Here is a 25,351-nt window from a genome sequence, read left to right on the forward strand (position 1 = left end):
GTATAATGAAGTGTTACAAACCAGCGATGACAGCGGAGATAACCGTCAGTTTTGATTCTAAAAGCTGCTAATGTGCCAACACATCAGGACGCAGATGGCGACAGCGATATGATGTGGGCATTGGCTCCTGGGCGCCTATAAGAGCGGCCCTCGCGCGCTCTGTGGCCGCACCATGACCGCGATGTTGCTGCCGCTGCTCGACATCAGCCGCTGCTGCTTCTTCTGCCTCGTCCTGGCTGCTGCGTGGGTGGCCGGCGCGCCCAGCAACCTCCAGATGGCGGTAAGTTGGCAGCAGTGCACAGGCAAAGGGCTGCGTCTACGCGGTCCGTAGCTAAATTTGGAAAATAAAAGGAACGGAAAATCGTGTAATTGTTTAATAGCGCGCCGACCGGAGTGGCCGTGAGGTTCTAGGCGCTACAGTCTGGAGCCGAGCGACCGCTACGGTCGCAAGTTCGAATCCTGGCTCGGGCATGGTTGTGTGTGATGTCCTTAGGTTAGTAAGGTTTAATTAGTTCTAAGTTCTAGGGGACTGATGACCTCCGATGTTAAGTCCCATAGTGCTCAGAGCCATTTGAACCATTTTTTTTAATAGCGCGGTACATTTCTCTAGCCAAAACAGCGCTACTCGTGGGTACATGAGCAGGTCTGATAGGTAGGTGATCCGTCCAGGCAACGTATGTAGCATTGAGTGCGTTTTCCATGGTTTGCACCTGTCCACTGAGGGCAGTCGTGTGGGCCCCACACTGATGTCGTCTCCTTTCCTCAAGCGATTCAACACTAAGCACCATTTTCTAATGATTTTGATGTTTTATCAGTCAGACCGTATAGCTTTAGATGTGTCCCAGATCTTCTTCCAGACTGTCTCGAGTCAAAATTATCTTGTACTACTCATGTTTGTCAAAGCGAGTACATATATTTTAGATGGTTAGCGGAAGACAGGTCCTATTGTTACTTATATTCTCGCACTCCTTCGCTGCCCAGTAAGGCATTTATAACTTCAGAAGGATTCATGTACTCCAAGATAGGAAGCCGTGCGCGCTGTGTAGGCGTATATGGTCCCAGGAATGTTGTCATTGTCTTCATCAACTGAACATCCATTTCCTGTAAATTGGCTCTGTTATAGCAACGAAATGAAAACTAGACTCCCTTCCAACAGGCCTCGGAAGGGCCAACAGTACTGACAGGTCGCCGTGCCTTGCTCAGCCGATAGGAGTCAATGGATTTGGATATGGAGGGGCATGAGGACAGCACACCACCCTCCCGGCCGCTGTCAGTTTTCGTGAGCGGAATTGTAAACAGGCGGCCAGTATTTTGCTGCGCTATGCACCACGACCATAGCCGTGTCTGCATCACAGCACTGTAATGTAGCTGCCACTTTAGTCAAAACTGGATCACGGATGTGGACGGTAGTGAAGATTCCCAGGATGCCCTAGTCAACACTACTTAATCCACCATCATCTGCGGACAGTTCAGTGGCATACACCCATTACTGATCAGCGTGCGCAATTATGCCAAACAAGCAAGATTTGTAACAGGAAGAACTGAAGACAAGCGCGGAAAAACGGGCTAAACCTCAAGTGTAAAAAGTTAGAGATAAGTGCTGCCATCTGTTACTGGGTACGGGAAATACCAAAATTCACATAGGTCTCACCACTAACTATCAGTTGGGGGTGAGACCAATATCAATTTTCGTAGTTCCCGAACCCGGCAGCAAATGGCAACGTTTATCCCTAAGCTTTTACAGTTGATCATTGGCCCGTTTTCCCGTGCGTGTCTTCAATTACAGAAATATGTTCGATAACTCCCCTATCACTAAACATGTGGGGGGGGGGCAGTGTCTACATAGCTTCCGCCCCTCTACCCGGCAAACGTTGAGGAGGATGCAATTACCTAAGACTCATATGATTTGGAGGAGTTTCCCCTCAGCTGAAGGCAGTACTTTTGTGTTTACAGTGTCTGCAGTCTCGCTCTGCACTGCCTGTAGAGAAACAACCGTGCTGGTGCCTAAATAGCAGTGTGTGACGCAGAAAGCAGAAACACATGCGAGCACTTGCCTCGAGCAGTGGTGCCCCCCTGGGGATACGCTGACTGTTGCTTTTGTGTCTCAGGTTTGGGTTTTTCCATAGGATTGAGTGAAAATATTTATTAAGTGAGATTCATCCTGTTGCCCGATGTGAGAGGCACACACCAATTCGGACGCTTATTCGCACCTAGATGCTTATTGGAAATGAGATATCTCCTGTCCTAAAACGATATGCTTTCACTATAAAGGCCTAATCTTATAACAGAGACAATAACAGCAGATCATTTTTTTGTTCATTCGGAGTAATAAGATACGTCTGTCTACTCCACTCGACATAAGATTATATGTTCCACGACATCGAACCTCTTCATTCTTTCACTTCTTTTGTTTCTCTTCTCCTCGGAAATCTAATGCCTGGACCTTCTTTTTATGGTTTCTCTTCAAATGATTTTAAGCTGTTGACTTTGCTTCTCAATTCTTGATTGTTTTGGATCAGCTGTAGCTTAATATCAGTTTCTTGTGCATCTCTTTTGACCTCTTCTATCCACGTAGAGATGGACTTAATGATTTGGTGTAACTGAATATCACTTTTCTCAGTCGACTTACGTTCATTATCACTACTTGTCCATAAAATTTCACGCGTCCTTTCCGGGTTGTTTCCAAGTCCCATTAGTAGACTTCCGCGCTCGCAGAATTTTCCGAGAATGTTCCTTTCCTTCTTTTCAAGTTCTTCTAACGATTCCTTATTTAAAATAAGACTCTTCAAAGCATAAAGTCCTTCTGATTTTATAACTGAATTATAATGCCTGATTTTGGCTTTGCATGATATTGTCCGTTTGTTATACTTGTTCTGAGTCAGTTTGTGGAGAGGTCCTTTGACTGTATCTTTATCCAGTCCACCTTGTTGGACCAATTCTTCTATGTGTTTGAATTTATTTATCCTATTAATTTTCCAGTATTTTTCCCCTTCTTTTCTGTGTTCCGTATATCCCGTCTTTTCATATGAGAGTTTGAGACCCATTTTTCCAGCGATTTCATTCGTGGTCTCTAGAGCTTTAGATATATAACAACTTAAATTCCGAGGTGGTGTCTGTCAGAGTTTGTTTTGCGATTTCCCTTGTTTTTCTGTCAACTCCATTACTAATGTGTTCTGGCTTCTTATTTCTCTAGCTCTCAGAATGCCCATAAGGTTGAACATAAGCTCCTCGCAGGATTTTCCTTTTCGGAAGCCAGCTTAATATTCTCCAGCCATGTGATCGGATTGTTCAGCTCTTCTCAGCAGGACTGTGGAGAGTACCTTACCAGCAATTGAAGGTAAGGGGATCCCTCTTGTTGTTCAGGTCCGTTCAGTTGCCTTTGCCGTGGAATTTGTGTATGAGCGCACATTTCCAGTCTTACGGTATCTTTCAGTTTTTCGTGTTTCTTCCATAAGGCCGTTTGTTCCACCCTCCTACCTTGCACATTCCTGCCACAATGCCATCTTCACCTGGTGCTTCATTATCCATGAGCTCTGTGATAACCTACTACACTTCACTGAAGCTGGGTGGTTTGGAATACAAATTATTCTGGATTTGTTTCTGAGCATCCACTCTTATCCCAGGCTCTTCGGACTTTCCTTTCATATGCTGTTACTTATTGATTGCTTCACTGCTGTCTGACGTCAAGTTTCTCGAACAAGTAGCTTCTGCATGAACACATACACGTCGTAAGGTACATTAGGTGGGATAGGGCATTTCGCACCGGTATTACCAATTTTGTCTCACATTTCATTCGTGCGCTTAAGTGACGGAAAACTTTAAACTCGGAAAGTTAGAATATATCCAACGTAATCTTGTTCATGATGCACACCAAGGCCTACATAGTATCTTCAGAGACTATAGTAATAAAGAAACATTAGACAACGGTAAAAATAAATTCATTTATGACTGTTTGTTATGAATGGTCTCTGGAATATCTAAAAGTGATAATGAAGGAACGCTTACGCTGTAACGAAGGCTCACGCCACACCCTGCCTTGTCACCAGTCCTCAAGAAACACTTTACCTGACAGTAGGAAAGTACGAAGCTCAATAAGATGTGCGTCCATGCTCTGCCGAAGCTCAGATCCAAGTACTGGAGGGATCAGGGTACCTTTTTTTTGCAGATAAAACTGTGGAGGTGAGCAATAGGCACTCGCCTATTCTCTCACCATTTTCTGCGCAGTGCATTACTTCATTATTTTCACGGAAACACTTTTGTGTTAAACTGCTATTGCTAAATATAACTCCCATTTCTAGAAGTGGACCAGTTTGATGCATTAGTCGTGCGTGATCGCAATTAGGCTGGTTCAGCGTCTCGGCCAATTCCGCAAGAGCCCGAGCCTTCTGTATGATTCTGAATGCTACCAGGTGGCAGTGTCAGAAGCGCTTCCCGAAAGTCTCATGAGGCAAGCCTAACAAAAATAGGTGGAGTACACGTCGAGATTTACGCTATCGTTGTGTGCGTGTTGGCAGCAGCAGCAGAAGTGGCTTTTTTGCTGTTTCAGGGCTCGTACCAGGTGCGTCTGGACCACTTTGAGCGCTGCGAGGACGAGGGCACGGGGGAGGTGGTCTTCTCCACCGAGCTGGACGCCGGCGAGGGCGGCAAGACGTACTCCACCAACTGGACGTGGCCCCACGACGTCGACGACCAGATGCCGGTGAGTGGGGCGCTCCCTCGTACGTGCAATGGGAGGGTTGTGGACAGTCCAGTGCAGCTGCAGACACGTCCTCAATCTTCCCGAGTTAAGCGCTTGTAAATGTGAGATGGGCTTATGAAACCGCTCTTCTTTGTTCTTCATCTTTATCTCTGACAAGGTGACCTCACAGGCTGTCTTGTCTTCTCCGATTTCCTCCGTACTTATAGGAATTGAAGGCCAGTGTCGGAACATCCGTTTTCTAAAGCAGTACAACGCATTCCTCAACTGCAATTGGCAAAAAATCAGTTTTGAAGATTAGTTTCACGAACACTGTTAGGCAAGAATATCTGTTGCTAGCTGAATGCGTTGTGTAAAGGCCTGTAAATGCGAAGTCACTGGTTCGACTATCGGTTGGAACAATATTTTTTTGGGCCGACCGGGATGGCTGAGCGGTTCTAGGCGCTACAGTCTGGAACCGCGCGACCGCTACGGTCGCAAGTTCGAATCCTGCCTCGGTCATGGATGTGAGTGCTGTCCTTAGGTTAGTTAGGTTTAAGTAGTTCTAAGTTCTAGGGAACTGATGACCTCAGAAGTTAAGTCCCACAGTGCTCAGAGCCATTTGAACCAATATTTTTTTGTTTACTTTTACCTAAATACTTTGCTTACTATCTGCTGATTAAAAACATTGAATCATAGTCTACATTGAAACACAAAGCGTAAAGTTCTTAGCAAAAAGTTTCAAAAGATCTTGACCGGTTTACTTCAAATTATTACCATAACCTCTAACAAACATATTTCAATCAGCAACGTACAGCTTTTCTGTTAAAACCTACTGTGAGAAATAAGACGGGGTGCAGTGCAAATGTCGATTTCGTTTTCATGTCGCAGACGGTTTTAACGACAAAAACAAGCCATGTAAATCAACACACAAATTCTAGAATGAGATTTTGACTTTGCAGTGTAGTGTGCGCTGATATGAAGCTTCCTGACAGAATAATATACAAATTATTTCGCCCTTACATTTTGTTTCTTTATGTATACTTTGCCCGAGGTATCACTTTTTCGAAACCCTGCAATTGCTGTCATTAGGACGTACAAGTTTGAAATTTGGCTCAAAGGCACCTAAAACCATGCTCTGTATTGATCCAAAAGCGTGGCGGTTCCTGATAGCAGAGCAGCAGAGTAGCCTAACTGCAGGCGGCTGGGATTCCATCACGAGATATCTCGGTGCAGGTACATTTTCAATATGCTCATCAAAGATGGGCGGATGATGTTGCCAAACTTGGTGGTCTTAAAGGGAACCTTTGCCACTGTGTTGCTGCATCTGCTACAGGATGACGCGAGAAAGGAAGGATGATAAATCGTATAAACGATTTTCTGCTCCGGATCATTTTAAAATTTCGTCGAATCGTTTGGACCGGTCCCTAGTCGTCCAACCCGTACGCCACAGCAAGAATTGCTGTCACGGTACACTCCAAATGTGTGAAATCCCATTCAATGGGGTAACAGCCTCACGAAGTCCCTAGAAAAGGATTAAATCCACCGGGGGATGGCAGCAGTGACAAAAGTTGTGAAGAACGTCGTACTGCTGCACATCACACTGCAAACTGCCGTTTCCGATCGCGAAATGTGTAAACGTTAACGCCGCAAGTGCAGGGGTAGTTCCACTGAGGCCGTTAAAGCCATCCCATGGGATCTTTTCGCGTCGATTCCGAGGGGAGGTTTTCCTGACATGTTGTCCTCGGCAACCGATAAAGAAATTCCACATTATTTCAGTCCTGGGAGCCACGGTTTTGTCCTCCGTTGTACAGGCGTCAAAAAAAGGGGTGAAATTTTGGTAAGAGGGTGTGTGACGACCTTCCCATAGTATCACACTTTCATGACGGCTTCGGACTGAATTGTGGTGAAATGTGGCGTCATTGTGACGTCATGAACGTCTGAGCTATGGCGTGTCGATCGCATGTGTTGACTTCCTGCAGTTTGAAACGTTGCTAATACCGAGGGCGTGAAGTTGCTCTTGCACCATTACTTATGATTGTGCAGGCAATTTTGAGCTTAATTTCCAACTTATACGTCGTAGGGGGAGGCAATTACGGAGTTTCGAAAAAGTGATCATTCAATGTGATGTTGCAGTTTTACTCATATCGCCGAGTGATCCTGCATCGCTGTTTCCGTTGATTTTGCTACGATGGCGTACTGCCTTTCTTGATTTTGTGCGGACGTCCAGTAATGTAATTATTGACATGCTTTTGTGACAAATTAATTCGAAAAAACGGCTTTCTAAAAGTGAAAATAAAGTAAGCTGCAGTATGTGAAGGAGTATCCAGGCAAGATTAAATTATCTATTTAGGTACAGTCGCCGATTTTTATTCATATTTGATCGCAATACCCGATGTGTAACTGTTAAGGGCCACATTCTTCCATCATTTATAGTACACATTGTAAGACGTCGTGGTCTCCTGACCTTCACTGCTTACATATTCCGCACATCAAGACGCTTCATTCGAACCCCAACTCGAAAAGATAAAGTCAATGTTGTATGAATTCATGTAAACGATATGCAAATAACAAGTGCACACTGGGGTTGAAATACTCGAGGCTGGCGCACACACATACATTCCAGACACGACGGCCACAGGAGCTTTTAGTTCGAGAGAGGCAGACCACACACCTGGAGGCCAGTCCCTTTAGAGGATGAGTCAACCTCGGCCACCCGTGGAGCAGAACATGTGTGCCCGAGTGAAAGGGGGAACGACCCCGTGTTTGGCTTAAAAGCAAATTCCGCTACATTGTGTGGGAGCGTCCAACCTACGCATTCTTTACACATAGCATGCAGTTTCAGAGATTTTCACAGGGAGACAGCAAACGCCAAACGCCAATACTACAGATTTCCGGATTGGTCGCCTTAAACGAAACGTCATTCTCCCGTTTTAGAAGAGCAATGCTGATTGGCAGACGATATTTCTGACGCCTTGAGCTGAAGGAGTAATGGAAGAGACCAAAAGATATACCCCTTCACGTCTTGCGTGGAGAGCCGCCGTTCCATTGTCGCTCTTGGAGCGAGGAACAAGTCTCTCCTCAGAACTTCACTGGGAGAGCAGCTCTGTCGAGAGCGAATCGGAGTGCGACTCTACATTGAGTCCTTGCGATTAAGCGTAGTTCACTGTGTTGGCCGACACACTCATTGTGCGGTGTGAACGGACAGAGTTATAGTTAAACGCCTGCGAGCGAATTTTTGAGTGGCATCGCGGTGGACTGGTTATCTGACCGGTGTACCACGCCAGTAGTTAGACTAGGGGCGAATAGGAATCCTTGACTTCAAGGTGTAGGGAGAGTTTGATGGCGAAGGTCAATTCAGATAGAACGAGAGTTATCTTATTTGTCAGCAGCGAGCGGCGCAGACAGCAGTCATCGCAGCTTACGGTATTGTGCGCTACAGCTCTTGCGAGCCCCATGTTTCCTCCACAACAATACACTTCACTGCATTTCACACGCGACAGCCTCGACCGTACCTAGCAACATTCTAACGGATAATTATTCAAGTTGAATAGGTGCGCCTGTCAGCCATTCTGCCAAGTCAATAACAATCTTAAACTTTGTATAGAAATTTCATTAGAGAATACTATCCTTGACAGGTAACTTCACATTCCAAAAAGAACCAGCATATAACTTGTTCAATTCATAACTAAAAGTGCCATTGTGATTTCTCCGAATTTTTGCAAAATAAATAATAATTTTCGTTAGTTTAATGTTTCTCTTACACTAACTAGCACTACTCCAGTACCCAAGTATCCCACTAGTTACGTAAGAAATTTTGTGGATTTTTGTGTCATTTCCTTACCGCGGACGACTCCAGAAGATATTTATTGCTGAAAGTTTTTCAGGCATTTCTCTTTAGAACGTTAGGACCGTCTGTGTGACTTCTGTAGTAGTGTGGGGGTGGAAATTGCATCTCGCAGGAACCACAGGGTAAAGGGTACATCTCAGATTAATCCATTGTGCAGAATAACAGAATAGCAGATCAACCCCACGCTCACAACATGTCAGTTCCTCTATTCTCATAAATCGCGTGCAGAGATCACTAACTTAATCTTTTGGTATCACACATTCGTACCTCACTTCTATACATATTTTTCACTGAGGGTTAGTACTTGAGTCGTTCAGAGCAAAAACATTAACGCTGTCACTCTCTCTCCCTCTAATCACTTCTCCTTCCACCTTCCTCCAACTGTCCTTTGCTCTGATTTTACACAGATATTAATATCTGTGTGGACAGTAGTCATGAAATGGAAAATATACGTGTTACTCACTTACATACATACAAATTCACAACTTCTGGGTAACGTAGGTATTAACCGAAGAAAAGGTACGAAAAAATACCGAAATAAACATGCCAGGAAAATTCCATCGCAGCTCGGTTTCCTTTCCTGGTTGCTCTGTGTACGGTGACTAAGATGAGGGATAGGCTACAGCTCTGTCGCCCCCTCTGATTCCCTTCACGGTCGCCATATCCGATGTATTCTCAGCTCCTGTGTGCCAGACAACCCGACGACGAGTGCTACAGGCAGCCTACACGGTGTGTTGCAGGCGCAGCTGGCGATCGCCAAGTGGGGCTCCGGGGGCTGGGGCGAGCACGCCTACGACATGGACGCCGAGGACTACTGCACGGCCCTCCGGGACAAGGCCAGGATCGTCTTCGAAACCTTCTTCGGCCACATGTCCGGCGGCAAGTGTCCCATCCCCAAGGTCAGCAGCTCGCAACGCGCCACGCCACTGTTTACGGATCCACAATAAAATTTGTGAAAACGCGACGCTCAAACTGAACATCCTTGCAGTGGGATCCATAGGGTAGTGCTGTTTGGATTGCCGTGCCTGCAGTGTTATTATACACGATGTACAACTTTGCTTCCGCCGTATGCCGATAGGTGGTGACAACGGCAAGTGGCGGTAGAGAGGCTGTATAGGGAGACAGTGGCCAACCGGACGATACGGCGGCCATTTTTCTGCCAAACTGTGGGCGGGACTTTTGAATGGCCAGTAGTGGAGTAGTTGAGTACACACTCACCGAATCAAAAGCAGAAGACAATACGGCGAAATCATTCGTTAAATGCCTCTCTTTACAGCTATAAGATACTCATAAGAGCCTACTACGTACAGCACAGGAAAATTTGATACAGTGGCTGTAAAAATTATTCGTTACTTGCATCTATCTCCTTTAAAGTTCGTTTACTAGACATATTGCAATGAAAGTAACGTAAATAAATAAAATATAGTGAATAGCATTTGTTTTGTATGAAGTGCATAACGCTAAAGATTTGACGTACCTGTCTTACGTCAGATGAATGAAAGTCATAAGCAGTTGTTTACTTGTGACATGCAAAAAGTGTGAGACGTGTTAGTACTTCTTGTCACGTCTTCAAACTTTTTGCATGTCACAAGTAAACAACTACTCGCGACATTTTTTGAATACCTCTCGTAGATAACAAACGAAAAGAATTAAAAAAATCAGGTAATGTTAAATGTAGGCTACTGTAATAACGGCCAAATATGACAAGAAAACTACCGTATCCCTTCTACCCCACAGTAAGTAGGCCTATTAAAAACTGTCTTCAAGAGTACCTACGATTATTTACTACGAATAATGTTTCAGCAACCACGACAACTGCGGAAAACGTGCTCACACCTTGCCTGCGTCAACAGTCAGGCAATAATACTGAAAACAAAATAATGCCTAGTGTTCTGATTCGGAACGAAATTAAGTTTGACGCTATAAACTCGAATGACCATGGCACAACAATTACAGGAACTTTCCGTTTCCAGCAACGACTGTCAGATATTGGCTCCAGAAAAGCTTGTGATGCTACCAGTACGCACGCAAACGCTAATTACGTACTAAAAACGATATACAACTAAATCGAACATGCATGCACAACGCATAACAAGTCTCTCAATAATTCAAATACCTTTTAATCGTTTCTGAAAGTCCTCTGAACTTCAATTCAACTCAAAAGCACGACGAACATAGGAAGCGCATGAGACGTTTGGCAGAAAAATGGCGCGAAAGCTAATCAACCAATCACGGGCAACTTCACCTAGGGCCACTCTCTCTGTATACGGACTCTTTAGGTAGCGGTTGGAAGAAAGAGATCGCAGACGTCAGGCGGTTAGCTTTGATCTCGCTCAACATAACCTCATTCAAACATTAGTCGATTTGTGTCTGCATCATAAAGTTGTTCTTGATTGAAAATGTCAGTTCACGAGCCTAATTCTCTTCATTTGCGGGAGTTGTTACTGTTTTGTTTCAATATGAAGAAAACAGCGCAGAGTCTCATCGAATGATCTAAAGTACGTATGGTAAGGACGCTATTAGTGAAAGAACATGTCATGAGTGGTTTCAACGCTTCAGGAACGGTGATTTTAATGTCGTAGACCGGCATAGTGGTGGAAGAGAGAAGGTTTTCGAAGATGTAGAATTGGAGACATTGCTGAGTAAAGACTCGCGTCAAACTCAAGAATAATTAGCACGATTAGTGGGAGTGACACTTAAAAACGTCTCAAGGCTATGGGCATGATTCAGAAAGAAGGAACTTGGGTCCCATGTGAGCTGAAACTAAGAGACGTTGAACGGCGTTTGTGTGTTTGTGAACAGTTGCTCCAGAGGCAAAAACGGAAGGGATTTCTGCATCGCATTGTGACTGGGACGAAAAATGGGTTCATTACGATGAACCTAAACGCAAAAATCATGGGGATATCCCAGCCATGCTTCCTCATCGACGGCCAAACCGAATATTCACGGCTCCAAGATCATGCTCTGCATTTGGTGGGACCAGCACGGCGTCGTGTACTATGAGGTGTTAAAACCAAGTGAAACAACCACAGGTGATCGTTATCGAACGCAATTAATTCGTTTGAGCAGAACATTAACAGACAAACGGCCGCAATACAGCGAGAGGCAGATTAAAGTCATTTTGCAGCATGACAACGCTCGACCCACGTTGCAAAAGAGGTCAAAACATACTTGGAAACGCTAAAATGGGAAGTTCTACCACACCCGCCGTATTCTCCAGAGATTGCTCCCTCTGACTATGACCTGTTTAGATCAATGGGACACGGCCTGGCTGACCAACACTTCCGATCTCATGAAGAAGTCACAAAATGGATCGATTCGTGGATCGCTTCAAAAGATGAAGAATTTTTTCGACGCGGGATTCGTACACTGCCCGAAAGATGGGGGAAAGTAGTGGCCAGCGATAGAAAATACTTTGAATGATACATATGTAACTAATTTGTTTCATTAAAACCTCAAATGTTGGGGAAAAAACGGTGGAAGCAAAGTTATACACCTTGTAGCTTTATAGAAACTTTGTACATCTGGATTAACATCAACATGACTGTTGACCATTAAAATTACGACACCATGAATAGGCAAAAGCGTCGATTTGGCATCAAGTGCTGGACATTTATTGCTTGTTTTTAGTCCATAGACTCACTATTCAAGAAAAAATGGCTCTGAGCACTATGGGACTTAACATCTGAGGTCATCAGTCCACTAGAACTTAGAACTACTTAAACCTAACTAACCTAAGGACATCACACACGTCCATGCCCGACGCAGAATGCGAACCTGCGGCCGTAGTGATCGCGCGGTTCCAGACTGAAGCGCCTAGAACCCCTCGGCCATTCCGACCTGCACTATTCAAGAGGTCGTAGCTGCTCGTGTATGCCATATTCAATCAGAAATACGCAAGTGCAGAGTGTTATGACTCGATAAAGCTACAATCGTCCAATCATAGCTGTCAGTTCTTAGACTGCTCTCGGAGATAGCTGATTGGAACTATAACATATGAAACAATAATTTTCTTTATTAGAAGAAATTGACTTTATCAGTAGAATTGACTTTACACAATCCATTGTTACAGGAATGAGCCGAAAATTTACGAATGATACAGCCAATTACGAACTCTTCTCTTGAAGTAAAAGTTCAACATTTACAAAAGTAAAGTGCCATCTGGGACGTGTATAGAGCTGGTAGATAGAGTTGACGGCTTCATCGGAGGTCACAAACTGGGTGAGAACGAGTCTATGCTCAGCTGTATCCAAGGTGACAAGATACCTCCTCATATCGTGTGCGACCTCCTTTTGTCCGGCTTAGTGCATCAGCTCGGCGTGTCATGGACTCGACAAGTCGTTGGAAGCTGATGCAGAAACATTCAGCCGTTTTGCCTCTATAGCCTACCATAATGCGGAAGTGTTCCCGGTGCAGGATTTTTGCACGGATTGACCTACGTCTCATAAATGTTCCATGGGATTCATGCCGGGCGTTCTTGGTGGCCAAATCATTCACACGGATTTGCTGGAACGTTCGTGGAAGCAGTCGCGAAAAACTGTGGCCCAGTGACCATTCCATCGTTGTTTGGGAACAAAAAAGTCCATGAATGGCTACGAACGGCCAACAAGCAGCCGAATATAACCATTTCGAGTCAACGATATGTTCAGTTTGTTACACCGGAGCCAAGGTAGCCCGTGAGGGTCGGCAACCCATATTACATCACAGAGGAGGAGGTTGTCTATGCTCAAGGCGAACCAAAAGCACCATGGTAAAAACCGGCTATTTACGTACAAGATAATGGAAACAGACATTCCGAGTACTACTTCCTGCAGGGGGGAACCCGAGCCATGGCCTGCAGGAAGTACCACTACGCCAAAACCTGATTGTCTGGAGATAGCTATTTAGGGGCTAGAACCAGCCCCCAAGTTCAGTTCACGCCGGATGCCGACCTGGTGTACTGCGACCGTTTAAGATTACGCCTTCGTCTCTGAATTCTCTACATCTACATCTACATGGGTACTCTGCAAGTCACATTTAAGTGCCTGGCAGAAGGTTCATCGAACCACCTTCACAATTCTCTATTATTCCAATCTCGTATAGTGTGTGGAAAGAATGAACACCTATATCTTTCCGTACGAGCTCTGATTTCCCTTGGACTGTTAATAGGATGTGTGTGTGTTACCACGAACCTTTGTGGAAAATTAGAAGTGAACTTTTGTTAGCTTCAATCAGGAGACTTTTACTGGCATCCTTATCGTTACCTTTCGTTTGTTGTTCCATCATCAAACTTGTGAACTTTCATCAAAAAAAGTTGTGTTTGTCAAAAATTGCGAATTCTGAGTCACAACACAGTTACACCAGGGGACCCAGTCAATTCCATCTAAACGCACCCTACACCATTATGGAGGCCCCACCGGCCTGCGCTGTGCCTTGTTGACAACTTGAGTCCATGGTTTGGTGGGGTCAGCGCCACACTCGAACCGTACCATCAGCTCTGACCAACTAAAATCCAAGCTCATCCGACCACGCCAAGGAATTCCAGTCGTGTAGGATCCAACCAATATGGTCACGAGCCCGGGCCAGGCACTGCAGTCGATGTCCTGTAGTTATCAAAGGCACTCGCGTCGGTCGTCTGCTGCCATAGCCCACTGACGCCGAATTTCACTGCATTGTCCAAACGGAAACGTTCGTCGCACGTCCCACATTCATTTCTGCGGTTATATCACGTGGATTTGCTTGTTCGTCAGCACTCTACGCAAACGCCGCTGCTCCCTCGCGTTAAGAGAAGGTCGCTGTCCACTGTGTAGTCCTTGGTGAGAAGTAAAGCCTGAAATTTGGTATTCTCGGCACACTCTGACACTTGATTCTTGTAATAATGAATTCCCTAACGATTTCCGAAATGGAATGTCCCATGCGTCTTGCTCCAACTACCATTATGCTTTCAAAGTCTCTTAATCCCCGGGACTGATTGACCTACATCTACATATGTACTCCGATAGCCACCAAGCGGTATATGGCGGAGGGCACAATTCGCGCCAAAGTCATTTTTCGCCCCCTCTGTTCCACTCGCGGATCCCACGAGAGAAAAACGACTGTCTGAACGCCTCAGTACGAGCTCTAATTTTCCTATCTTTTAATGGTAATCATAGCGCGATTTGGCTCTGAGCACTATGGGACTTAACATCTATGGTCATTAGTCCCCTAGAACTTAGAACTACTTAAACCTAACTAACCTAAGGACATCACACAACACCCAGTCATCACGAGGCAGAGAAAATCCCTGACCCCGCCGGGAATCGAACCCGGGAACCCGTGCATGGGAAGCGAGAACGCTACCGCACGACCACGAGCTGCGGACATAGCGCGATTTGAAACTTGGTGGTAATAATATATGCTCTACATCCACGGTGAAGATCTGATTTCGTAATTTAGTGAGCTGCCCCTTCCATTTAACGCGTCGTCTATCTGCAAGTGTGTTCCTCTCCTGCCATAGAAATTAGTAATGTTGTGCCCCATTTACTGCTCTTGCTGACTCGTAGTGGATATGATACTGCGTTGTACACAATGGTTCCGTATTCGAATCGAGAGCTTGCCTATATGGCGTCTACTTACGGAAAGGCAAATGGCAAAGGGTGGCGGGTAGCGAGGTTGTATCAGGAGACCTTTCTCCGACGACAACAACCACGGCATTCAATGTTTGCAACAGTGTTTCGTCGTTTGTCTGAGACAGACTCGTTTCAGGAAGCATGAAATCATGAAGGACGTACCTCAAATAATCGGACACTAGACTTGGAGGAAAACGTGATTAACACTGTGGGAGGCGACCGCCGTGTCAATACTAGGCAATTGGCCCGCCAGTACAGGATAAGCCAGACGACCGCGTGGAACGTTTTGCATGACAATCGTTACTACCCTTATTACATGCAGTGTGTGCAGGGCTTTTCATGAGCAATAAAAAGTGCGCAAATGATGTTTATGTTGATCTCTATACCAATTTTCTGTACAGGTTCCGGAACTCTCGGAACAGACGTGATGCAAAACTTTCTTTGATGTGCATATAACTGGACGGACGCAATGCTTTGTTCAACAGAATATACGTGTACAGCAATTAAATGAGTTACGCCTTCACAAAAATGTGTTTCAATGATCAGTCATTCGTCTTAGTAATCTACACTACTATATAAAGACAAGTTATCGCTTAATGTTATTACCAGAAATCTCGTAAAGTACGTGACCGAATTACTTCAGATGAGTGCATGATTCTCCAACAAACCTTCCGACGCACATGGGCTACGTATTTGTTAAATATGTGTACCATACAAATGATGAGATGATTAGGTCCCGTACTCCGAGGAGCGTACAGAACTATGCGGGGGACACGCACCGCTGAATAAGCCAAGTCGTAGCGGAGGTGGTTTGCCATTGCCTTCCTCCGACCATGATGGCGATGCATAATGATCAAGACCACACAGCAACACCCAGTCATTTCGAGGCGGGGAAACTCCCTGACCCCGCTGGGAATCGAACCCTAGGCTCCGTGCGCGGGAAGCGAAAACGCTACCGCAAGACCAAGAGCTGAGGACTTGTAACGACCACACAAATATGTATTTGAAATCTGTACTTCTGTAACAGGACGAGCCGCTGTTTCCAAAAATCTCGTGAAGTTGCTGACCATTTACTTCACACGATTCTGTAATGAATGTTCGGACAGACACAGAATCCTTATTTTCTAATGTGTATAGAATATAAATTCGTACATAATGTGTAAAGAGGAAACATTGTTAACAGCGGCCACAAAGATCTTCACTGACTTTCTTCAAATTTTTACATGATACACTAATCAACATTTGGATAGATACAGGCTACATAATTTTGATGTATATCCTTTACAATTATATATGTAATCTGCAGGGTGTTACAAAAAGGTACGGCCAAACTTTCAGGAAACATTCCTTACACACAAAGAAAGAAAATATGGTATGTGGACATGTGTCCGGAAACGCTTACTTTCCATGTTAGAGCTCATTTTATTACCTCTCTTCAAATCACATTAATCATGGATTGGAAACACAAAGCAACAGAACGTACCAGCGTGACTTCAAACACTTTGTTACAGGAAATGTTCAGAATGTCCTCCGTTAGCGAGGATACATGTATCCACCCTCCGTCGCATGGAATCCCTGATGCGCTGATGCAGTCCTGGAGAATGGCGTATTGTATCACAGCCGTACACAATACGAGCACGAAGAGTCTCTACATTTGGTACCGGGGTTGCGTGGACAAGAGCTTTCAAATGCCCCCATAAATGAAAGTCAAGAGGGTTGAGGTCAGGAGAGCGTGGAGGCCATGGAATTGGTCCGCCTCTGCCAATCCATCGGTCACCGAATCTGTTGTTGAGAAGCGTACCTACACTTCGACTGAAATGTGCAGGAGCTCCATCGTGCATGAACCACATGTTGTGTCGTACTTGTAAAGGCACATGTTTTAGCAGCACAGGTAGAGTATCCCGTATGAAATCATGATAACGTGCTCCATTGAACGTAGGTGGAAGAAACTAAAATGAGCTCTAACGTGGAAATTAAGCGTTTCCTGACACATGTCCACATAACATCTTTTCTTTATTTGTGTGTGGGGAATGTTTTCTGAAAGTTTGGCCGTACCTTTTTGTAACACCCTGTATACTATGGTATGTGGGCAAGTTGTTAAATGTTGTTACTAAAAATATCGAAAAGTATTTGGCCGATCTACTTCAAATTTTTACAGTATGTTCTAATGATCATTCGGATGTACGTATGTTACATGTTTAATATATAAATATATATGTTGTATGTAAAGGGGAAAAGTTGCTATAAACATTCGGAAAAGTACTTGACCAATCTACTTCAAATTTTTACACGATGCTTTGAATGAACAATCAGGCGGACATATATATTTTTTGATGTACACAACACATACATAAGTACAAAGGAAAATTTTGTTGCAAAAAATCTCGAAAAGTCCTTAACCGATTTACTCAAAATTTTTAGAAGATACTCTAGTGAGCAATCGGACAGACACAGGCTACCCATCTTTTATAATGTGTATATACGCAAAATATAAAGGGTAAACATTGTTACCAAACGTCTCGAAAAGTTCCTGACCAATTTCCTTCGAATTTTTACACGATATTCTAATGGACAATCAGACGGGCGTATATACAGGGTGGTCCATTGATAGTGACAGGGCCAAATATATCACTAAATAAGTGTCAAACGAAAGAAACTACTAAGAACGAAACTTGTCTAGCTTCAAGGGGGAAACCAGATGGCGCTATGGTTGGCCCGCTAGATGGCGCTGCCATGGGTCAAACGGATATCAATTACGTTTTTTTAAAAATAGAAACCCCCATTTTATATTACATATTCGTGTAGTAAGTAAAGAAATATCAGTGTTTTAGTTGGACCACTTTTTTCGCTTTGTGATAGATGGCGCTGTAATAGTCACAAACGTATAAGTACGTGCTATCACGTAACATTCCGCCAGTGCGGACGGTATTTGTTTCGTGATACATTGTTGTTGTTGTGGTCTTCAGTCCTGAGACTGGTTTGATGCAGCTCTCCATGCTACTCTATCCTGTGCAAGCTTCTTCATCTCCCAGTACTTACTGCAGCCTACATCCTTCTGAATCTGCTTACTGTATTCATCTCTTGGTCTCCATCTATGATTTTTACCCTCCACGCTGCCCTCCAGTACTAAATTGGTTATCCCTTCATGCCTCAGAACATGTCCTACCAACCGGTCCCTTCTTCTGGTCAAGTTGTGCCACAAACTCCTCTTCTCCCCAATTCTATTCAATACCTCCTCATTAGTTATGTGATCTACCCAACTAATCTTCAACATTCTTCTATAGCACCACATTTCGAAAGCTTCTATTCTCTTCTTGTCTAAACTATTTATCGTCCATGTTTCACTTCATACAAATACTTTCAGAAAAGACTTTCTGACACTTAAATCTATACTCGATGTTAACAAATCTCTCTTCTTCAGAAACGCCTTCCTTGCCATTGCCATTCTACATTTTATATCCTCTCCGCTTCGACCATCATCAGTTATTTTGCTCCCCAAATAGCAAAACTCCTTTACTACTTTAAGTGTCTGATTTCCTAATCTAATTCCCTCAGCATCACCCGACTTAATTCGACTACATTCCATTATCCTCGTTTTTCTTTTGTTGATGTTCATCTTATATCCTCCTTTCAAGACATTGTCCATTCCGTTCAACGGCTGTTCCAAGTCCTTTGCTGTCTCTGACAGAATTACAATGTCATCGGCGAACCTCAAATTTTTTATTTCTTGTCCATGGATTTTAATACCTACTCCGAACTTTTCTTTTGTTTCCTTTACTGCTTGCTCAATATACAGATTGAATAGCATCGGGGAGAGGCTACGACCCTGTCTCACTCCCTTCCCAACCGCTGCTTCCCTTTCATGTCCCTCGACTCTTATACCTGCCCTCTGGTTTCTGTACAAATTGTGAATGGCTTTTCGCTCCCTGTATTTTACCCCTGCCACCTTCAGAATTTGAAAGAGAGTATTCCAGTCAACATTGTCAAAAGCTTCCTCTAAGTCTACAAATGCTAGAAACGTAGGTTTGCCTTTCCTTAATCTTTCTTCTAAGATAAGTCTTAAGGTCAGTATTGCCTCACGTGTTCCAACATTTCTACGGAATCCAAACTGATCTTCCCCGAGATCGGCTTCCACCAGTTTTTCCATTCGTCTGTAAAGACTTCGCGTTAGTATTTTGCAGCTGTGACTTATTAAACTGATGGTTCGGTAATTTTCACATCTGTCAACACCTGCTCTCTTTGGGATTGGAATTATTATATTCTTCTTGAAGTCTGATGGAATTTCGCCTGTCTCATACATCTTGCTCACCAGATGGTAGAGTTTTGTCAGGACTGGCTCTCTCAAGGCTGTCAGTAGTTCTTTATGGAATGTTGTCTACTCCCAGGACCTTGTTTCGACTTAGGTCTTCCAGTGCTCTGTCAAACTCCTCACGTAGTATCATATCTCCCATTTCATCTTCATCTACCTCCTCTTCCATTTCCATAATATTGTCCTCAAGGACATCGCCCCTGTATCTCTATATACTCCTTCCACCTTTCTGGTTTTCCTTCTTTGCTTAGAACTGGGTTTCCATCTAAGCTCTTGATATTCATGCAAGTGACTCTCTTTTCTCAAAAGGTCTCTTTAATTTTCCTGTAGGCAGTATCTATCTTACCCCTCATGAGATAAGCCTCTACATCCCTACATTTGTCCTCTAGCCATCCCTGCTTAGCCATTTTGCACTTCCTGTCGATCTCATTTTTGAGACGTTTGTATTCCTTTTTGCCTGCTTCAGTTACTGCATTTTTGTATTTTCTCCTTTCATCAATTAAATTCAGTATCTCTTCTGTTACCCAAGGATTTCTACTAGCCCTCGTCTTTTTACCTACGCGATACATTACCCGTGTTAAAATGGACCGTTAACCAATTCCGAAAAAGGTCGATATCGTGTTGATGTATGGCTATCGTGATCAAAATGCCCAACTGGCGTGCGCTATGTATGCTCCTCGGTATCCTGGACGACATCATCCAAGTGTCCGAATCGTTCGCCGGATAGTTAGGTTATTTAAGGAAACAGGAAGTGTTGAGCCACATGTGAAACGTCAACCACGACCTGCAACAAATGATGATCCCCAAGTAGGTGTTTTAGCTGCTGCGGCGGCTGATCCGCACATCAGTAGCAGACAAATTGCGCGAGAATCGGGAATCTCAAAAACGTCGGTGTTGAGAATATTACATCAACATCGATTGCACCCGTACCATATTTCAATGCAACAGGAATTTCATGGCGACGACTTTGAACGTCGTGTACAGTTCTGCCACTGGGCACAAGAGAAATTACGGGACGATTACAGATTTTTTGCACGCGTTCTATTTAGCGACTAAGCGTCATTCACCAACAGCTGTAACGTAAACCGGCATAATATGCGCTATTGGGCAACGGAAAATCCACGATGGCTGTAACAAGTGGAACACCAGCGACCTTGGCGGGTTTATGTATGTTGCGGCATTATGCGAGGAAGTATAATTGGCCCCATTTTATCGATGGCAGACGAAATGATGCAATGTATGCTGATTTACTACGTAACGTTCTACCGATGTTACTACAAGATGTTTCACTGCATGACGATGTACTTGGCATGATGGATGCCCGGCATCGCGTGTGATTGAAGCGGTATTGAAAAGCATATTTCATGACAGGTGGATTGGTCGTCGAAACACCATACCATGGCCCGCACGTTCGCCGGATCTGACGTCCCCGGATTTCTTTCTGTGGGGAAAGTTGAAGGATATTTGCTATCATGATCCACCGACAACGCCTGACAACATGCGTCAGCGCAGTGTCAATGCATGTGCGATCATTACGGAAGGCGAACTACTCGCTGTTGACAGGAATGTCGTTACACGTATTGCCAAACGCATTGAGGTTAACGGACATAATTTTGAGCATTTATTGCATTAATGTGGTGTTTATAGGTAATCACACTGTAACAGCATGCGTTCTCAGAAGTGATTTGCATTAATGTGGTGTTTATAGGTAATCACACTGTAACAGCATGCGTTCTCAGAAGTGATTAAGTTCGCAAAGGTACATGTATCCCATTGGAACAACGGAAATGAAATGTTCAAACGTACCTACGTTCTATATTTTAATTTGAAAAGCCTACCTGCTACCATCTGTGCGTCTAACATAGTGACCCATTTGTTTGTGACTATTACAGCGCCATCTACCACAAACCGAAAGAGGCGGTCCAACTGAAACATTCATATTTCTTTACAATGTAAATATCCATTTGCCTTAATGTAGAGCCAGCTATTTAGCAACCCAACCATTGTGCATTAATGTGGTGTTTATAGGTAATCACACTGTAACAGCATGCGTTCTCAGAAGTGATTTGCATTAATGTGGTGTTTATAGGTAATCACACTGTAACAGCATGCGTTCTCAGAAGTGATTAAGTTCGCAAAGGTACATGTATCCCATTGGAACAACGGAAATGAAATGTTCAAACGTACCTACGTTCTATATTTTAATTTGAAAAGCCTACCTGCTACCATCTGTGCGTCTAACATAGTGACCCATTTGTTTGTGACTATTACAGCGCCATCTACCACAAACCGAAAGAGGCGGTCCAACTGAAACATTCATATTTCTTTACAATGTAAATATCCATTTGCCTTAATGTAGAGCCAGCTATTTAGCAACCCAACCATAGTGCATTAATGTGGTGTTTATAGGTAATCACACTGTAACAGCATGCGTTCTCAGAAGTGATTAGGTTCGCAAAGGTACATGTATCCCATTGGAACAACGGAAATGAAATGTTCAAACGTACCTACGTTCTATATTTTAATTTGAAAAGCCTACCTGCTACCATCTGTGCGTCTAACATAGTGACCCATTTGTTTGTGACTATTACAGCGCCATCTACTACAAACCGAAAGAGGCGGTCCAACTGAAACATTCATATTTCTTTACAATGTAAATATCCATTTGCCTTAATGTAGAGCCAGCTATTTAGCATCACACTGTAACAGCGTGCGTTCTCAGAAGTGATTTGCATTAATGTGGTGTTTATAGGTAATCACACTGTAACAGCATGCGGTCTCAGAAGTGATTAAGTTCGCAAAGGTACATGTATCCCATTGGAACAGCGGAAATGAAATGTTCAAACGTACCTACGTTCTATATTTTAATTTGAAAAGCCTACCTGCTACCATCTGTGCGTCTAACATAGTGACCCATTTGTTTGTGACTATTACAGCGCCATCTACCACAAACCGAAAGAGGCGGTCCAACTGAAACATTCATATTTCTTTACAATGTAAATATCCATTTGCCTTAATGTAGAGCCAGCTATTTAGCAACCCAACCATAGTGCATTAATGTGGTGTTTATAGGTAATCACACTGTAACAGCATGCGTTCTCAGAAGTGATTAGGTTCGCAAAAGTACATGTATCCCATTGGAACAACGGAAATGAAATGTTCAAACGTACCTACGTTCTATATTTTAATTTGAAAAGCCTACCTGCTACCATCTGTGTGTCTAACATAGTGACCCATTTGTTTGTGACTATTACAGCGCCATCTTCCACAAACCGAAAGAGGCGGTCCAACTGAAACACTCATATTTCTTTACAATGTAAATATCCATTTGCCTTAATGTAGAGCCAGCAATTTACAAACCCAACTATAGCGCGACAATGAATGGAGCACCCTATATATAGAGGTTTCCTGCTAAAACCAACTGTGAGAAAGAAAATGCTATACTGTGCTGTGCTGCGAAAATGTGCGGTTTTGTTTTGTTTCTCGCAGTCAGACAAATTGTTTCTCCCACACATATATTCTTTTCATAAATTGTGTTGAGGGTATATTCGTGTGTTCAATAATGTGTTTTTTTTATTATATTGCACTTATGTTTGTTGTTTTATTACAAACACATTAATGAGAATTTTTGCGAAAGTAATTAAAATCAAACTGGAAAAAAATTTGAGAACCCAAGAAGAACAATGTGGATTCACGGCTGGGAGATCATGTGTAGACCATATTTTCACCTTACGACAGCTTTTGGAGAAACATAGGGAAAATCAAAAAGTATAGGATTAATTTTCATAGATATAGAAAAAGCGTATGATACTGTTCCAAGAAAATTACTTTGGAGAGCACTACATATGGCAAACATAAACCCTTCCTTGATTAAAATAATACAACAGATGTATAAAGATAACATTTGCCAAGTGAAAGTTGGTAATAAACTTTCACAGAAATTTAGAACAAGCAAAGGCCTTTTACAGGGCTGTCCCATGTCACCACCATTATTTAAAATCTATATAGATATTAGCCTTAGAAGATGGTCTCGTAAATGTAATAGTATGGGATTAGAAATAAGAGATGGAGTTTACCTACATCATTTATTATTTGCTGATGATATTGTAGTCGTAGCACAAGATGGGGAGGATGCTAACTATATGTGCAATCAACTAGCAGTAGCATACAAAACTTTGAAGATTAATTACCAAAAAACAGAATACTTGACTAATGATTCAGATGAGCTATACATTGAAGGAAAGAAAATCAAAAAGATAAACACTTTCTGTTATTTGGGATCCATTTTAGAAATCGAGGGAAAATCAGACTCAGAAATCAATAAAAGAATTAATAGCGGACGGAGGGTCATTGGGATGCTTAACTCAGTCTTATGGAGCAGGAATCTAATGAGCAGAACTAAAAAATTAATATACAAATCCATATTAGAGAGTGTGGTTCTGTATGGAACGGAGACCTGGACAATTAACATGAAGCACATTAAAAAATTACAAGCTCTAGAGATGGACTTTTGGAGAAGATCGGCAAGAATCTCCAGGAAAGAAAAGATAAGGAACACCGAAGTAATAAGGAGAATGGAAATAAAAGAAAGAATATATGACGTAATGGATAGGAAGAAATTACAGTGGTACGGGCATGTACGACGAATGGAGGAAGCCAGAATACCAAAATTGATACTGGAGTGGGAACCGGAGGGGAGAAGAAGAAGAGGACGACCTGTGACCACCTGGCTCCAAAATGTACAGCACACAATGAGAAGAATGGGCGCAGAGGAAGAGGACACGCAAGATCGAAACACCTGGAGAAATATTTTGAGAGTATAGTTTAATAACGTTTATTGTTTGTACTGTCATTTCCAGGTAAATTATTATGTTGGAGATATGCCTCTGTAATGAGGAAAAGCTCAAAATAATAATAATATGTTTATTGTCTGTAGGGATTTGGATATGAACAGATGTTACAGTAGTAAAAACTAGTCCAAGGTGAAACAGAGAAAAGGCAAGGGGAAACGTACGTAGAGAAAGGGAAAGAGCCGTTGTTTTGAATTTACACAGATATTAATTCGCTGAACTTATTGCTTATATGCCGGACACCGTAAATGGATTTCATTTTCATTCATAAAAATTTTCGGTAATTAACGCTATTAATTGAAGAAAAAGATGTAAATCATGTATAAATAAACACATCAGGAAAATTCCGTCACCATGTGACTCAATCGGAGTACGGGTCTGCTTCCCAAGTCGGTTGCGCTAACTTGCATGCTCGTACGGCTAGCGCTCTGGTATGGTACTCGACAAGACCGTGAAACCCCAAACCTTGGCTTCTTGTTAAACACTTGATAAGTGCACTAGAGCAGCTTTGGCTACATCTATGCTTGTATAGCAGACGAGGGAAAGATTAGGTAAACCGGCGGCCACTCGCTTATAAGCTTGCTTTGTTAGTACTGCTGCAAGTTAAGGGGATGCCTAGGAGAGCGTGTGTTGGTACCCTTATAACCGTACGCGACTGGATTCCAAAGAGCGACGTTTAAGTCCGGGAAGGATAACGCCTCAAAAAGGGAACGCGGAGAGGTACACAGTGTAATGTTGGTGCTGAACTTACTTTTCTTTTCATAAAGAGAATACAGGAGCTAGGAAAAATCTACCACTATAGCGAGCAGATATAACAGACAGCTGACTCGTAATGGTGTGTGTTTGGCAGGGCACGTACGAGATCCGGGGCGCGCCGCTGATGTTTCAGCTGGATAAGTTCCCGGCGCTGCCGTACGGCAAGTACCGGCTGGACACCGTGTGGCAGTACGGAGGGCAGGTCGTGGGCTGCTGGCGCTGGGTCGTCCAGGTCGAGGAGGACCTCCTGTGACGCGCAGTGGCGGGCGGACAGTGTTGTGCTCTCTCTCTGAAATAAATACGTTTTGTGTCCATCACTAAACA

The 25,351-nt window shown here is 43.4% G+C and overlaps 1 protein-coding gene across 1 annotated transcript; it reads left to right on the forward strand.

The window, feature by feature from the left end:
• The first annotated feature begins 173 nt into the window (after positions 1–173).
• On the forward strand, positions 174–25,351 carry LOC124574274. The gene is made up of 4 exons (XM_047131154.1): positions 174–280; positions 4,547–4,699; positions 9,266–9,424; positions 25,122–25,351. Exons 1-4 carry the CDS (start codon positions 182–184, stop codon positions 25,278–25,280), a joined length of 570 nt encoding a protein of 189 aa, XP_046987110.1. The 5' UTR covers positions 174–181; the 3' UTR covers positions 25,281–25,351.

Source organism: Schistocerca americana, chromosome 1 (genome assembly GCF_021461395.2).
Source record: "Schistocerca americana isolate TAMUIC-IGC-003095 chromosome 1, iqSchAmer2.1, whole genome shotgun sequence".
NCBI classification, from domain to species: Eukaryota; Metazoa; Arthropoda; class Insecta; order Orthoptera; family Acrididae; genus Schistocerca; species Schistocerca americana.

Coding starts and splice junctions, on each gene's coding strand:
- LOC124574274 (XM_047131154.1), top strand. CDS start 182: ATGTTGCTGCCGCTGCTCGACATCAGCCGCTGCTGCTTCTTCTGCCTC. Junction 4,700..9,265: donor ACGTCGACGACCAGATGCCG/GTGAGTGGGGCG, acceptor GGTGTGTTGCAG/GCGCAGCTGGCGATCGCCAA. Junction 9,425..25,121: donor GCAAGTGTCCCATCCCCAAG/GTCAGCAGCTCG, acceptor TGTGTTTGGCAG/GGCACGTACGAGATCCGGGG.